At 48.9% G+C, this 16,514-nt stretch overlaps 2 protein-coding genes across 2 annotated transcripts; one reads left to right on the forward strand and one right to left on the reverse strand.

The window, feature by feature from the left end:
* The first annotated feature begins 401 nt into the window (after positions 1-401).
* smim11 (small integral membrane protein 11) lies at positions 402-3,993 on the forward strand. The gene is made up of 3 exons (XM_088913629.1): positions 402-487; positions 2,072-2,316; positions 3,783-3,993. The coding sequence occupies exons 1-2, from the start codon at positions 470-472 to the stop codon at positions 2,288-2,290; spliced, it is 237 nt and encodes a 78-aa protein (XP_088769755.1). The 5' UTR covers positions 402-469; the 3' UTR covers positions 2,291-2,316; positions 3,783-3,993.
* A 774-nt stretch (positions 3,994-4,767) lies between these two features.
* Positions 4,768-10,062, reverse strand: LOC148836439 (potassium voltage-gated channel subfamily E member 1). The gene is made up of 2 exons (XM_088913895.1): positions 9,438-10,062; positions 4,768-8,702 (listed from the first exon to the last, which is right to left on the reverse strand). Exon 2 carries the CDS (start codon positions 8,277-8,279, stop codon positions 7,890-7,892), a length of 390 nt encoding a protein of 129 aa, XP_088770021.1. The 5' UTR covers positions 8,280-8,702; positions 9,438-10,062; the 3' UTR covers positions 4,768-7,889.
* Positions 10,063-16,514: the final 6,452 nt, after the last annotated feature.

Below are 16,514 nucleotides of genomic sequence, written 5' to 3' on the forward strand. Positions count from 1 at the left end.
TTCCATTTGGAACAAAACTGAATTTCTTTCACCCTTCAAGGATCGGAGTTCTCTTAAACAGATGCTCTGGTTAACTAATTTACCGGTGTTCCCAGTCTCAAAAGGCAAGTGCTTTAGGACGACTTACTGGGACGAGTGTAGCCTGTTCCCTGACATGCTTGTGTACACAACACTTCTGATCTAGATTTTTCTGGAAGGTGCTTTAAAATAAGACTCATTCGCTATCTATCCGTGCCAAAACAAACGACTATAAGCATGCCTTCAGGTTCAGGGAAGCCAATCCACCGTTCACCAGAAGATTCAGGAAGGATTCTTTAAATTTCGAGTGGCCAAGGTCTCTGCCACTCAATCTTAACTTGCTTTCGGATTGGCCTGCACTCCTCTGTTTCCGCCTCCCAGCACTTAAACCTCCTGCCTCTAGGCAGGGCTAACTTGAGACGAGACAAGTGACGTCTGATTCGAGGCAAAGATGGAAGTGAACTGGAGGGTGAGTGAGCGCCGCTGTCATTTTTATGTCACACACCTCCGTTAGCAATGGGCACACGCTGAATTTGCCATTACGGGATCAGTACTTGGCTTTAGTAAAGTAGCTCTATTAGCCCTTTGTAAAATTGTTTACTAAGCCGCATGGGCAGTTGGTATACTGCGGGCGTGTGACAGACCCCCGGCGCTGTCTGTGTCTGTGGTGCTTTATATTTAGAAATGCACTTTGTTGTAACTGTAGATGTGTCGTCTCTTTTACTGGGCTTTTACACGTTAAAGATAAAAGGCGCACTGATCGCGATTTTTCCTACAGCATCGTAAAGCGAGCACGTCGTGTCTCCTGTGATTTTAAAATAGAAACCAGACAGCGATGGACTGTAAGCCCCCCCATTCCAGAGAGCTGTTGGGGTGGCCAGTTGCTTGTAGAGGGACATTTTTTTTTTCTGTTTAACCAGATCAGTTCATGACAACTGTCCAATTCTGTGCAGGACTTTAATTCTACATCAGGTTCTGCCGGTGGCCCATGTGTGATATTTTTGTATGACTTGATCAAATCGGGTCTTCCTGGCCGCCGCGGGCACCAGCGTGTCGGTCTGGGGGGAGGGGGGGTCTGCCCTGTGCCCTGTGTCCTGTTGGACTGGTGAGTGACACCGACAGGCCCAGAGGCTTGACTCCGCTCCACCTAGCCTCGGGTCAACAGCAGCTGCTCCGGGCTGTGGAAGGCGGGGGGGACGGAGAGCTGAGTGAGTGCAGGGGCTGAAGTGAACTGCGACAGCGGCCTTTCTGAAGGCTTGCTGTGGTTTACTCAGCACAAAGTAAAATACTGACTTGGTGCAAACGGGCAGGGGCGGTATGTTCGCCACACACAAGACCTGGACAAACATATCTTGCTTAGTGTGAGTGTATTGCATGTCGCCATGGTGAGGTGGTGGTAGTTGGATCACCCGGTGGGGTCATCTTGTGGTCAGTTCTGTCACAGACACAGATAGTGACACTCATTTTTAAAACGGGGTGTTTAGGGAGTTTGTCTGCCAGCTCAAACTATGACTGATGGCAACTTTAGAGGCATACGGAACCACTGCTTAGTACCCAGTGCTGAAGTACTGTGTGGGTTTACTGCAGTAACTTTCGTGCTGGAGACTTCAGTGCACGAGTGGACCTGTATCCCAGCTTCACTGAGGGGAGTGAGTTGTGAAGAGGCATGTAGGGGGAATATCTGACTCTTGAACAACATAAGAACCGTTGTAATCAAAAGTCGATCCAAACGATGTAGCCCGATTGGTATTTTTTATAGGATTTGGTGTATTATCCAGCTGTTTCTTGAATGAAACCAGGGTATCGGCTTCAGCCACACAGCTGGGGAGCTTGTTACATACAGTACTCCTACAACCCTTTGGATAAAGAAATCGGAGGTTAAGATTTTAATTTGAGTTTTTTTCCTGGTAAAACCCGAACTGGATCCGAGTGCTATGCAGCTGGATTCTTTTTCTGGGAAATGGAACCTATCGGCGCATGGATTGTGTGACTACCTCTTGGAGTCTTTCACTGGCTCGGTCCTTGCTAGCTGACCTCTGACCTCTCTCTGCAGGCCCTGGAGAACTTCCCCCTGCTGCTGTACATCCTGGCCGCCAAGACCCTGCTCCTGTGCCTGGGGTTTGCTGGGGTCAAGATCTACCAGAGCAAGCGAGCCGAGGCAGCCCTCAAGAAGCAGCGGGAACTCGAGAGGCAGCAGCAGCAGCAGCAGCAGCAGCAGCAGCAGCAGCAGGAGGAGGCAGCCAGAGCCGAGCCAGACAAAAAGGAGGACTGAGGGAGAGAGTCCGGGGGGCGAGAGAGGTAGGGAGGGCCTTTTAAACACAGTAGAGCCTCTACAGCCCAGAGGTGTCCAGTCCTGGTTCTGGAGGGCTGGCGTGTCTGGGTTTTCCGGACAGACCAGGTTTTCCTGGACCCTGCGAAGCAGCAGCACCACAGAATATGGGAGGAGCAAAGGGGTATAAAACAGAGAGAGATCTAGGTGTATAATATAGAGCTCTGGAGGAGCTGCCCTGGAGTAAGAGCAGAGCTGGAAGGAAAGCCTACAGACCCACTGGCCGACCAGGAGCTGTGCTGGACGCTCCCTGCTCACACCATCTGCATGAGCAAGGAGAAAGCCATCTCTTCAGCCTGTCGCTACGTGCCTATAGTCCAAACCTGTGGCCTCCAGTTCTAGTCCTGTAGAAAACCAGTCCAACATTTTTTATAAGTAACCATTCAATGGTGAATTTTGAAACGATACTGTCGAGGAGATATTATTTCAGGCTTGAGGCAGTCTGGAGTCTATCCAGGGCAGGAGGTGTGACTCCCTCCTGTGCAGGACACCAGCCCACTGCGGGACACAAACACAGTGACTTAGCCAATGCAGTATGGAGACATTTCTGTCCCTGTGCTGAGAGTGAATATTACAGCTCCTGTATCACAGTACTGGCTCTTCATCCAGTGTCCTCTTGGCTATTTGGTAACTGCTGTCTTAAAATATTTTAATGAAAATTGTAAATTAAATTTATATTATGTAATTATAGTTTCTGAAATTATAAATAAAAACCAAAAACTGTACACAACACTCATTTCTGAGCACAGAGTATATGAATTATGGTCATGGTCACTGCTCCCCTGAGTTTAAGCTTACATTGTATGCTTCTGGAACAATCTCCACCCTGGACTGAACACTAGTACATCAGAGCGCGCATACACTGCCAATCCAGCTAGAGAGCATGTCTTCGGCAGGGGGAGAAGGGCACCACAGCACCCGTGAAAACCCATGCAAGCCTTGAGAACATGCAGTCTCCTCACAGACTGACAAGCCCTTGACCAGAATCAAACTTGGTAACCCAGCTCCTGTGTTAACTGCCAGTCCACCATGCTGCCTGTTTAGGGATTTGGCACCAAACTGTGAATTACCTTCAGCTCTTGCCTTTAATGGAACAAATGACCTGCTTAATTGATCAATAATATTACAGCTCCTTAAAAAATACATAACCCGTGGGACTTGCTGGAGTGTGACTGTCCAGGATGGAGAGCTCTGGTTTACACAACGGTTTTGTGCTATTGGAAGGTATCCTGCCTTTAGGGTTAAAAATGAGCCAGTAGACCAGGATATCAGGGGTGGGTTCTTGACCAAAGTGTCAGTATGTCTGGCCAGAGAATCTTGCATCCCTGCTCTACGAAAGGAACGGTCCCCCAGGGGTCTGTGGCTTGAGAGAGCGTGGAGGCCACATCCTCTGGGCAGCGCGGGTCTCACGCTGCCCGTCTTCTCTCCCTGGCAGACGTGGGCGCGAGCGGTCAGTGAAGGCGCCGCTCCTGCTGGACTGTAGTGGACAGTGCTGGCCGAGGAGTCGCATGAGGGTCCGCAGAGACAGACGGGCCCTGGGCTGGACCGGACCGCTGGCTGTGGGTCGATTGTTGGGGGGGGAACTGTGATTTTTTTTTTAGCAACTTTATTTTTCCTCAATGTTTTTAAATAAAGTTATTTTTTACAATTTTTTTTGCACCTTTCCCTTCACCTAGCTCTGTAGTGTTTGGGGTGGGCTCATGTGTGTTTGAAGGTTTTACAGAAGAATACTCGATCAGCCCTTACTGAAATGTTTCGAGTTCTAGACTGCATTTTCATGCAGTTTCGATGATATATGTGGCTGCACATTACTCACGAGGTGTGTAAAGGTGTTCAGAAATAAACCCTGAAAATGAGAGGACATGCAACACCAAAACCTAGAGGAATAGAATCCATCGTGTCTTAGTTCTGAGTCTGTTTATTTCTTCAGCTAAAACCAGGAAGAACGGGAAAACCTGATAGGTTGATGAAAATCGTTCGATAGTTAAGTGCTCACTGTGGAACAAAATCCTTTCGTCACTACCGCCCTCCCCTTCTGCTCCAAGACCCGATATAGATGATGTTGTAAGGCATATAGTTGCCGCTAGATGGCAGTGCTGCGTAATTTTATTATGTCTTGTCTGCGGTCACGGCCACCTGCAGTTTCTTACCTTTGACCTGGCTGAGCTGTGCTGTCAGTCATACAGGTGACTGGTCCTGGGTTTTCTCTGCCCAGGCTCTCACTATGTCCCTGTAAAGGCTGAACGCTGGCTGCACAGACTTGATGGTGGATGCTCAGGGTTCAGCCCTGAAGCACATCAGATACCTTTTCTGCGAGCACTCGTATTTCACAGGCTTTGTTCACAAGACCTTGCTTCCTCTACAATGAGATACCCAAGGAACTGCTGCGGCTGCATAAGGAAAAATCACAGCAATGTGCTTGTGCAATGATGCTACTTTTTATTTAAAATATTTCATGCAGTATTTCATTTTTAACAGAGGACAGAAATGACTAAGTTTGCTTTTTTAAATACTAGTGTTACAGTTCTACAGATAAATAATAATGCTGGACCTTAAATCACTTTTTTTTTTGTGTGTAGAACACCATGCATATGACACATTTATTACACAGTAAATAATGCTCTAATACAAAAGGTTTAGAAGTTGGAAGGTGCAGTATGGAGCACATATTTGCGGCCTGAACCTTTTAATAAGGGTTTGGTGGGAAAACTGTGCTGCTGGAAAGCCAGATCATTGCACTGTCTGTCCATTTTCGAATCCAATTCAGGTTTCCAGGGGAGCCAGAACGTATCTTGGCAAGCAACGAGCACAAGATCCTGGATGGGACACCAGTCCATTTCAGGGCACACAAACCCCCCATACCAGGGCCAGTTTTCCCAGAAGCTGATTAGCCTGCCAGTACGTCGCTGAAGTATGGGGGAAACCCATGCCAACGGCGAGAACTTGCAAACTCCACACAGATAGCAGCCCAGGAACTGAACCCAGAGTCCCAGCAAGGTTAACCACGGCACCAACATGCCCCGCCCCCCCCCCCCATTGCCCTGCCGTGAGCCTCCAAGACCTTGAATTCTCTTTGCATCTGTGCTCTAATGTCCTGCGAACACCCAAGTGATTAAGGGAGTGTTCCCTAGCAACGCTCACGCAACTGATCAGATTCGGCAGAGGCTGTAGAGAGAGTGCCTCAGAAGCTGGCAGGGCCCAGGCACCCAGGGCATATCTCGAGCAACAGGCATTCTGACACCGGCACAGGTTTCACATTCTTCTTGAGTCTGGCCTGAATTGAGAAAACAAAACACTGGGAGGCAGATTTCCCCATTTCCTGCTTCCTGCAGTTTCAGCTGGGCCCCCCCAAGCTCCGATTGCACTTGCAAAATTCACACATCGCAGATCTAACATCGTCGCTGTGGTGCTCCCTCCCTCCTCTTGCCTCGGCAAGGAAGGATAAAAAAAAAAGGATTGTGCAATTTCTGGGTCTTGCGAATTAATTAAAAGGAATGAAAACTGGCGGTCGTGTCGGTCGGCGGTTAAATCTCCCGTCCTCTGAGGTGCAGTGCCAGGAGACAATGCGGGAACAATTCCTGCACAGGCCTTCCTTGCTTGCCAGCTCGTCTGCCCCTCCATCACAGAAAAGGAAAATGTCTCTGCCTCTCAGCATGCCGGATCTGTGCTTAGAACACAACACTGTAGCTCACATTTTGTTATCCATCTGTTAATTATGGGACAGTGCGGTGGCTCTGTGGCTAAGGATCTGCGCCTGTGACTGGAAGGTTGCCAGTTCGTATCCTGTGGCTGGCAGAGGAATCCTACTCCATTGGGCCCCTGATCAAGGCCCTTCACCCCAACTGCTCCAGGGGCGCCGTATAAATAGCTGATTCTGTGCTCTGACCCCAAGCTTCTCTCCCTGTCTGTGTGTCTCATGGAGAGCAAGCTGGGGTATGTGAAAAGACAAGTTCCTAATGCAAGAAATTGTGTGTGGCTAATGAAGTGATCTTACTGAATTACCAAACTTATTAAGTGATTAGGTCCTTAATTAAACCCTTTTTTAAAAACAAAAACACATATCGGGTAATATCAACGCACCTGAGAGGAAATACTCATTAGCAGTGTAGCACAAATCCCTTTCAAACTGGGAAACCGACTCCCACCGAATGACGCTTGACAACATCAGCTGGCTTCAGGTCATTGCCTAAGAATCTGACGTGAGCGCTCAGTCAGAGGCAAGTATCCGTGCGCATTGCAACAGTTCATGTTTCTGGAAAACAGCGTAACGTATTCAATCCAGAATAAACAGATATTTACTGCTCCTTTCCCTATACAGCTGTATTTCAAGAAACCAGATCTGCTTCCAAAGCGATCACGTTTTCGCATTTGTCCATGTGGAGGTGCAACCCTCTTTCCCAAAAACAAGGTTGGTGAATTTAATTCTCAGTGTCCTCTTATGAACCCCTATTGTGAAACTGAAAGCAGGGTAAAGGAAGCAAAGCTTTGCCCGGGACATTATTTCTCCTTTATCTCCTGGTAACAGGAGACTGGTCTTAGGGAGGCAGATCATAAATGTCCGAAAGGATGAATGAATGCTGACAGCTCTGAGCCTCGAGTTGCAGGATCTGCTCTTTTTCTCCCTGTCCTCGATTGTAAAACCATATTGTCAGGAAGGTGCTCTTTCCGGACCCTATGCAGACGACACAATCCGGGGTAGAGTGAGGAAACGCGGGGAAAACAGCATGCGGGAGTCGGGAATGATGTGTCCATGGTGCGCTGGTGTTCGGGGGAGGTGTGGCCAAGGCAAACAGTCCGGAGCTGAGTCCAAAAGGGGAATCCAAAAATGGGGCAAAAGTCCAAAGCCAGGCGATCCATCCAAGACAGACGAGATAAAAACAAGAACCGGGTCGGGACCGGCACGGGAACGGGAACAGGAACAAATACAGGAACTAAGACCTTAACGGGACCAGGCGCTTCCAGGTCCCGGACTCGCCTGGTATGGAAACCAGAGCAGAGCCCAGAGCAGAGCCCAGAGCAGAGCCCAGAACAGAGCCAGCGTCTGGCTTTTAAGGGAAACTGAAAAGGGGGCTGGAACAGGGAACAGGTGCAAGGGATGAGTAAAAAACAAGGAAGGGCTGGAGCGCCCTTAAGAAGAGGGGTTTACGATCGTGACACATCTTTCGAAATGAACAGACATCATCTCCTCCTATTGTTCCGATCCAGTTTTCGGAGACTGACGTTTTGGGGATTACAGTATATAAAATAACTCCTAAAGACAATGATGTAAGCAGATCGGAGAGACAGAAATCTGGCCTCACCACCGTCAACCGGACTGCACCCCTAGGTGACAGTCGGGGGTTCGGGGGCGACGGAGCCATCGACTGGCCCGAAAGAGGAGGAAGGAATTCACCGATCCGAGATGATGAGGTGTGGATCTTGTTCTCCCTCGTGTCGGATTCTTATTAAAGGAGGTACCCTCTGCGACCGTAGCGCTGTGATATTACTGATCATGGTCCACAGTGATGGGTTGGGTATGGGCACGGAAAGAGGTCCCGGACGCTCAGCCTGGGATGTGCTGCTTGGGACGATCCAGCACCCTGGGATTGGGAATGACGCAGGAATCCTCTGGAGCGTCTGGCCCAGGTTCCAGAGGGTTTGCGTGTCCGGGGGAGTCGACCAGTCGGGACTGCGGCCAGTCGTGTGCGATGTAGCGGTGGTAGGGGTCCTCGGAGTTCTCCAGCTTCTTGGACCGGATGTAACTGAGCATGATGGCGAAGGTGAAGGCGCTGAACAGGCCCACCATCAGCAGGATGTAGATGATACCGTGGCTGTCGTCCGCGGGGGGACTGCGGGGCGCCGCGGCCTCTCTCTCCCCTGCTGTCCGGTTCAGGCACTGCTGGAGCAGGGAGACCAGCAGGGGCTGCAACTGAGTGCTATTTCCCCACGGCATAGCACCTCCTACAGGGAGGGGAGAGGGCTGCGAGTGTTCCCAAAGTGGGTGTTTCTCCAGCAGGGGTGCACAGTACAGGTCTAGAAAACTGAGCGGCAGGGTCTTAAGACTGGGCTAAAACGTCTCGGTTAACTGTATCCCCCAGCGGACAAGTCACAAAGGCGAAGGAACTTCTACACTGTGTAAGTCCCAAAGCTTGGAGAGCAGGGTTAAGCGGGTCTCAGATAATGGGAGTAACTTGAGTCGCTCGGGTTGGAACAGAGCCCAGAAAAACGTCCAGAAATGGTGTCAAAACATAATCACAGCTCACCCCACCGCTCTCTGGCGGTCCCCTGGGCGCCGAGCGGCGAGCTCTTTGCCGACTGAGCTCAGAGGAAATGGGTTCGGTGGCTTGGTAGCGTGCAGATGAAACCAGCGCCGCTTCTGAAAAACAGAGATAAAAAAAACCGCGCAGCAATGAGCAGGAAACCAGATGTGTTCCAGGATTTATGAGCTCCGCTGTTATCACGTTAAAGTAGAGGAATGCTGCTCTGTTCAGTTTAGATTCCATCTGTTTTTCGTAAACGTTTCCATATTCTACCAGGTACCACGTTGATGTTGTTTAATTTGTAAAGATTTTTGATAGATGAGAGGATTCTCATAATGTAGTCTAAACCGCCTCCAGGTGTGAATTCTTCTGAGCGCAGTTAATCTACGTACCTGTCAGCACTTGTTTAGAAAGAAATGAGACCTGCGCTTCGCTGTGAGAGTCGAGACGAGTGTGCAGCCGAACATAGTAATTAAGATTTTTAAACAGTCCAGACATTTTATTATCCTTGATTTACAATCCTACATGTAACGCATAGGTAACACATTCCATACATAGGTGAAACCTTGCACTCAAAACGAATTGGCTTCGAGGTATAATGTGTTTTGCTTCACTCACTTAGGATCTCCATCCGTCCTTCCGTCAGGCCGTTTGGAACCCGGGTACGAGTCGCTCGTACCCGGGTTCCAAAATCGGAGGGCAGGGAAAATCGGAGGGCAGGGAAAATAACGATAACCTGGCATACCCGGCTACATCTTTCAACAATTCCAACGCCTTTTAGTAAAACCGAGAATCAAAACGTCGAGAGAGAAAAACATCGAAAAAAACTCTTTAAAAACTCTTTTACAGACCTGCCTTCTGTAGCAGACCGCCCCGCGTCACAGACGGCTCAGAAACCGGGCGCAACTTGCCGTGTCCCGCATCTTCTCCCGGCGAGGCTGATGGCTGTAATGAGCAATGGCTGTACAGGATGTTACCGCCGTCCGCTCACCGATAGTTCGGCATCAGTGCCTCTCTCTTTGTACACCGCTCGCCTGGGCTTCAAGTCCACGTGTACGCCCGGACTGGCTTGTTCCAGCCTGTTCGTCTTTTCCCCGCAGAGTGAAGCCCCCCGCTTTGTTTCTTTCAGTTGTCCCGATGTAAGGCGATCAGTTCCTTCGCGTTACACCGCGTCTAGCTGGGAAGACGGGGAGCTGTAATTTCTAAACAACGTTTCCAAATGTAAGATGGAAATCACATTCCGGCGGAGACAAATTTGGAAGTTACACCATTGACGTGATCCGAGATGTGGCAAAGAGTTTTCTAGCGGTCAGTTTTCATACAGAAGACTGTCCTTTGCTTAGTGAGCCTTAATCAGTTGGGATCAGAGAAGTCGTTTTCGTTGTTTTTTTTTCCTGCAAACTTCATGCAGGAGTGCAAATTATCTCTGGCTAAACGATTGTTTCAACGTCTCCCTTCTCTTGCTTCTTCTGAAATGTATCCCCTCCGCTTTTATTGAACCGAGCTGTGGGAGGACAGAACAGCCAGTCCTGTAGGGGGGGTCAGAAGGAAGATAAGGCAGGCCTTAGGGTGATCTGACTCTGTGTGACCCCCGCCTCCCCACAGGCCGTCTTGGGGCTCCTCCTCTGCCCCGTCTGTCGGCCCACCTCCACCCGAAATGGATTTTATTCAAGCCAGGCTTTGTCGTTCAGCTCTTTCCCTTCCTCAATCGGCCCAATGACGCAAAGCAGAAAGAAAAACTAGCAAGGAGGAGAGCTACTTGTCCAGACAGTACCACGCTTTTAAGGCACCCTGGGATGATTCCAGCAGTTCGCCGGGTTGATTATCAGCTTGAAATTTGATTTCTGCCGCAGTTGTTCCGTCATATAACCTGACCGGGTGCAGGGCACCGCCTACGCACAAACGCCGTGTACAGCTCTTCCGAAATGATCGTTAATGGCCCCAGATTCAGTCTTTCTTATAGGTCGCAATGAATTAGCTGTTACTTAAAAAATATTAAATTCACTTGCTTAAGCAATTGACCAGTTACGCATGTAGTGTTTCAGTGAAGGGAACCAGTGTTCCATGTAGGCTGAAAAATATTTAAGGTTTATAATAGGTTTGTTCCGAGTGTTTCCTATATTTGGGAGCAGCGGTTTGCATTGCTGCCTCACGATGCCGGGGCCCTGGATTCAATTCCCGGGGTGCTGTCTGTGAGGAGTTTGTATGTTCTCCGTGTGTTCATGTGGATTTCCTCCCACAGTCCACAAACATGGTAGGTGGGCAGGTTAATTGTCTTCTGGGAATATTGGCCCTGGTGTAAGTGTGTTTGTGTGTGTGTCTGCCCTGCGAAGAGCTGGTGCCCTGTGCCCTTTGCTTGCTGGGATAGGCTGGGCACCTCCCCCACCACCACCGGCAGCCCTGTATTGGATAAAACTGATGGATGTTCTCGACGTAACTTAACTGAAGACCGGTAATTGGTCTTTTAAATTTGAAAAACTGAAATAATACAAATTTTATTTAAATTCTACCAGTAATGCCAGCTGAAGCAGGGCTCCCACAATCCGGTTTTGAGCAATGCGGAGTGAATCAGGCAATAAAAGCGCGCTCTCGCAGATCGAGTGCGGGCATGCAGCCCGGATGCCACGGGTTCGAGCTTGGCTCATGCTACTAGCCGACTGTGACGGAGATCACACCGGCAGTGATGCAGAACGCCTTTGAACTTCCTGGGCGCTTGCGGGGACAGTAGAGAGAGATGCGCTGCTTCTCCAGACAGGGCCGTCTCAAGGGGTGGGCGGGGCGCGGGGCCCAGGGTGGTGGTGGGGGTGGGGGGTTCTTGTGTGTAGTGGTGGCTGCAGGGAGCCGCATTGAGGTGATGAAGTAGCTACCTAATGGGCCTGCGCAAACAGACACAGAACCGAACAGAACTACGAATCGCCGTTGTTGCTAATGCTATCGGCACCTTCAGGTGTCTCAATGCTAGCATCCTTGTCGTCGTCGAGATCACCACCCGAGTCCGTTTCTTCTTCGCTCCTGGTTTTTTACAACGAACCTTTCCAAAGAGCCTTTAAGTGCCACATTTGCACCCCCCCCCTTTTCTGCTTCCTTCTTCTTTTCTTGCACCCACTGTAGTATTTTCGAAATTTGTCCCTGTCTCAGCTTGTGTTCGCCATTTTTTCCACCGGCTAACTTTTTTTCCAAGCTAGTTTACAGTAGTTACGCCGCAATAACTTTGCAACTGATGGCCTATGACGTAGTTAGTGTGGGGCATGCCTCCAGCTCTGAAGGGTCTCGTTTAGAACATTCAAATAAGATTTATGTGCTAACAGCGAGTCTGGTTTTGGGTAGAACTCAATTCATTTCTAATTGAAATAACCCGTAGGCGTTGACACGCAAGCTTCTTCTACAGTATATTTCGCACATTGTCCGGACTGTGACAGGATGTGGAGCCGACCACTTTCGCCGGTTTCACACGCTATGCTAAAGAGCTGTTGTCCATCTGCTTCGCCCGGCTGCTCGGAATTGTTTTTGTTAGTTCTGAACATCCAGACTTCGCCGTAACTACCCCAGCTGTGAACGCTTGTAGACACCCCACACCATCTCCCTCGAAATTTCAGCCACGACAAGGTCCGCGACATCATTCTGAAGGTGTACATTCAGCGGTGTACGAGCAGAGTTACGAATCGAGTGACCTTTTTAAACGAGTTTAAAATCGATGCAGACAAGACCGAGGGTGTAAATTTCCTTGTTGGAACCTCACCTTGCTCCTGTTCGCGCTCTGTTCAAAGAAATGACTTTTCATGTTAACCCCTACAGCGTGGAACCTCTTTAAAAAAACAAATACAAAACGTAGGTGGGATAAGTGCAGTTTGGAATATTGTATGATAGTTTAGACCATGTAATGTAGATCCAGAATGGTTAACCTTGAGCTCTGTGCTAATTTTCTATTGGAGTTTGTTTTTCCTGGGCTACTTTTACCTCATCTTAACAAGAAACGATCTCATTTTTCTTACTGGACCCAGATCAAGTCAGTCTGACCAGTAACAGTTTGTTTTTGGTGGGAGTGGGAGTCATTGCCTCCAGATTGCCCAATTTTCATCTGCGGAAAAGCAAGACTCTTGCCCGAGCCATGACTGTACAACTCTCACTCTCACAGAGTAAATCACAGCCTCTCCTGTGACCTCCACATTCTGCCTGTTTAATGAGCAGGAGATGACAGACCAAGGTCGCCTGGCCTGACAGAGGACAAGCAGTTTGGCACACTCTCCCAATGAGGGATTGGCAGTGCTTGCACACCTATTCCTGCTTCCCAGAGTCACAGGCTGGTGGGGCTAAGCTAAGCACCCTGCTCTGGGTTGGTTATCCTATGGGACAGGACATCGTGGGCAGCATTCTTACCCCTGTTAAAGTAACAGAGTTTATTAGGAGAGCCTGTTCTAGTGAGGTGACCCCTGGGATACTCAGTGACATCACACTCCCATGTAGCGGTGGGCTGGCCTTTTTGCATAGTGGGCTTTTCTGCTGCTGGAGCTGCCGTGTAGCTCAGGGCTGGGAGAAATGGGGATTGAGTCCGGGTTGGGAATGAGCTTTGCGTGCAACACTAATTGTTCTACTCTTTTCTGAAAAGAGGAAAAGGGAAGTTCTGTTGCTACAACAAAGGAGAGAAATGTTTTGAGTGACTGTGGAGTTCCTGATGTTGTCACGCCCTCTGCAGCCAGAGGGCGCTCCTTCTCTGTCCTGTCCCTAGTTTCCGGTCTGCTGTCCTTCCTGTCCCTCTCTTTCCCTTGGGCTATATATTTCCAGGTCTTGCACTCTGTCCTCGCTCAGCATTGACGTTCGGATGTCCTGAGACCCGCCTAGCACCAGGGTGCCCCACGGCCGCTCCCTGAGGGCATTGGTTTCTATACGGCATTCCTGAACTCTTTGCACTATGAGCCCGGGCCTTTTTCCCGTCTCGCCGCTACGCATATGGGTCTTTTTCCGCTCTCCTGCTCCCCACGGTTAGTCCCTTTGGACGTCCGTGACAGATGTCTGGCATTCCTTAACCCTTTACATTTTATTTGGTGAATAACAAAGCATTAAAAAGTGCAGGCCCACAAGCCCTTCACATTTTAATGAATTTGTGTGTGGAAATTGCTGTGTGTTTGGCTGCAAAAGTACCCTGTTCTGTGCAGGAGGTGAGACTCCGACACTGCTCAGACCCCAGGAAGTCACTGATTATACAGGGGAACAGTGGGCGAGTATGTGTTGAGGATCTCTGTAATGGGAGTAGTCGAGGGACTGACAGTGTGGAATGATGGTTAGGGTCAAGGGTTGAAATCCTAGGTGGGGACACAGCAGCTGTAGTCTTGACCAAGGTAATTTACCCAGACTGCACCAGCAAACCAAGATTTGTTTTATTTTTAAAAAATGAGTTAATGGTAACTTCCATGGAGCAGCATAATGGCATTGAACTAAGGGGGGGCTGCCTCACTGCTCTTCACTTCTGGATTCAATTGTGATGTTTTGGCCCTTCTGTGTGGAGCTTGCATGTTCTTTTCCTACGCTGTATGGATTTTCCCCAGGTGCTCCGGTTTCCTCCCATAGTCCAAAAACATGCTGGCTGGGGTACTTGGCGTCTCTAAATTATCCCCAGTACCCAGAGTGTCATGTCTTGGGCGCCTTATCGGCTGGGTTAGACTCTGGCTCACATGACCCAGTACTGGACTATTGTGGTTATTGAAAACAGAGGGATGAACCTAAGCTCTGTAACTTGAGTTGGAAAATAGCTGGCTACAATTATCCTTAACCGTACAGGTCTTACTCACAAAGTACTGTAAGTTACCCATGCAGCAGGCTAAACCTGCTGTCTCCCTTCCCAGAAAGCTCATCCTCGGACGCAGCCAGTCAGAACTGGGGTGAGATCTAACTCCCGGGACATTTCCTCAGCAAAGAGAGGCACACTGCAGCCTGTCTGACCTCTGCACATTAGTGGGAGCCCTCAAAGCCAAGAAACAGAGGAGGAGGCAGAGGCAGCAAGGAGAGCTCTGGAAACAGAGCTAAATTGCAGTTGCTGACAGCAAGGCTCTTATCTCGAAGAGATCTCGAGGAGACGTTTTTGCATTAAGAGATTGGCTTTGTTCCCAGCAATCCATCTCCCTGTGCTGATGGCAAAGGGCCTGAGATAACAGCCCAGCCATTGAGGAAGGGATTAAAGCAGACAGACGGGCAGGCCCAGAGAAGTTAGTCAACAGCGCGGCCACACTGCAGTGCCAGGAAAAATCATTCACCTTCACGAAATCCTTCTGGAGAAAACTGACGTCTCCCGAATACATTGCGCTAAATACATTAAAGCTGCATTATGGTCTGCTGCTTGGAATGGAGTAAAGTGGCGTGCGAAACATACAGAAATCAGCAGGGGAAAGGCTGTCCTGGGTACTCAGGTGACATCTAGTGGAAAGATGAGCCAAGGAGCAGGTTTCTCTGGGGAACTGCTCTCGGGGAATTTCACTGTAGTGAATCTCGTAGGGGCACATCTTGCACACAGTCCCATAAACAGAATAAGCACCGAAGCCACTCAACTCACCTCATAGGCCAGTAGCCAGAGCGCAGCCACTTTCCGAATAGGTACCAGGAACCAACACTGAGGTTGTTGTTGTTTTTTCCCCAGTTATGCCTTCCTGCATGTAGGGGCAGCAACATCCCGTTGCTGTTTCCGTAACATTATTTTGTGCCCAACCTACAACATGAAGGACCTGGCGCCCGACGTGGGACACGGACCCACTACCCTGAGATCATGAGTCTTATGCTCTACCAACAGAGCTAGTACCAACGCTCAGGTGGAAACTGGAACACTTTGCTGAAAACCTACATGAACACCAGGAGAACAGAGTCAACCTGAGGGCCAGACTCGAACCCAGGACCCTGGAATAGTGAGACAGTGGTACAAGCTACAGTGCCACTTCAGTAATAGGACATGGCAAGGGAAGCACATCTTCGTCAGTCGTGGTTAGATGTAGCTTAAGAAAACAGCAAAACGTCTATAAAGATTCATGGTACAACAGCAGCTAAGAAAAATTACAGTGCTTGTCCGAAGACAAGGAAATGTTCCATTTTCAGGCAGAACGGGGTTTTGCAGTGCCTTTATTAAAATATTTATCTGGATAAATTTTAGTTTTACGTATTTTTAAATCCCTAAATGCAAAAAATGGCCGTCGCTCCTTTACAGTAAGATTAAGAATATAACAGATAGAACGGAGCAGAGGAGTCTGGCTGTGGCAGGAAAGGTCAGAAGTTGAGAGCTCCCATTAGCCTGTCAAGTGTTCCAGATCCAGATGCAGGCTCCAATGGTGGAGTCAGGGAGGGCACTGGCTGACAGCTGGGTTCTGCATTGCGTCACTGGAGGTTATAAAGAGGATGTTTCAGTTTTTTTCTGTCTCCAGTGAGGTAAACAGCAGCGTGTGATGTGTGTCAGCAGAGAGCTTCTTTCCACATTAAAATTCGCAATGCCGAGGTGCCAGACACGTGGTGTTTATGCCTGCTCCGTTTTTGTGCTCAGTGTTGTGTCGCTTATACATACCTCAGAGTCAAGTCGGCCAACTTTAAGATAGCGGGGCTCTTTCTTTCTCTTTTCCTGCTTCTACAGACTTGTTTCTCTTCTTATTTCAGATTTCAGTGTTCAGGAGTACAGTACTTGTTCCACCCTCCTCAAAATTTGGTTCTTAAATGCATTGAATCCTATTTCTGAATCTATGTATATTTGTACGTTTTTGTGTCCCTTAAACAGGGGGTTCCCAATCTCTGGGAGAGCTGGGTTTTTGTTCCACTTGAGTTTTGTAATAGAATTTAATTCTTAATTTAGTATTAATTTAAACTCTTCAATTGTTTTCAGCTCTTAAACGTGTTGCCTTTTAACATAAAAAGTTTCATATCTAACATCTGAATAGGGAGCTCTTAAAAGGTCCAATCAT

This window comes from Atractosteus spatula, chromosome 4, assembly GCF_055471065.1.
Source record: "Atractosteus spatula isolate fAtrSpa1 chromosome 4, fAtrSpa1.hap1, whole genome shotgun sequence".
In the NCBI taxonomy this organism is placed as follows: Eukaryota; Metazoa; Chordata; class Actinopteri; order Semionotiformes; family Lepisosteidae; genus Atractosteus; species Atractosteus spatula.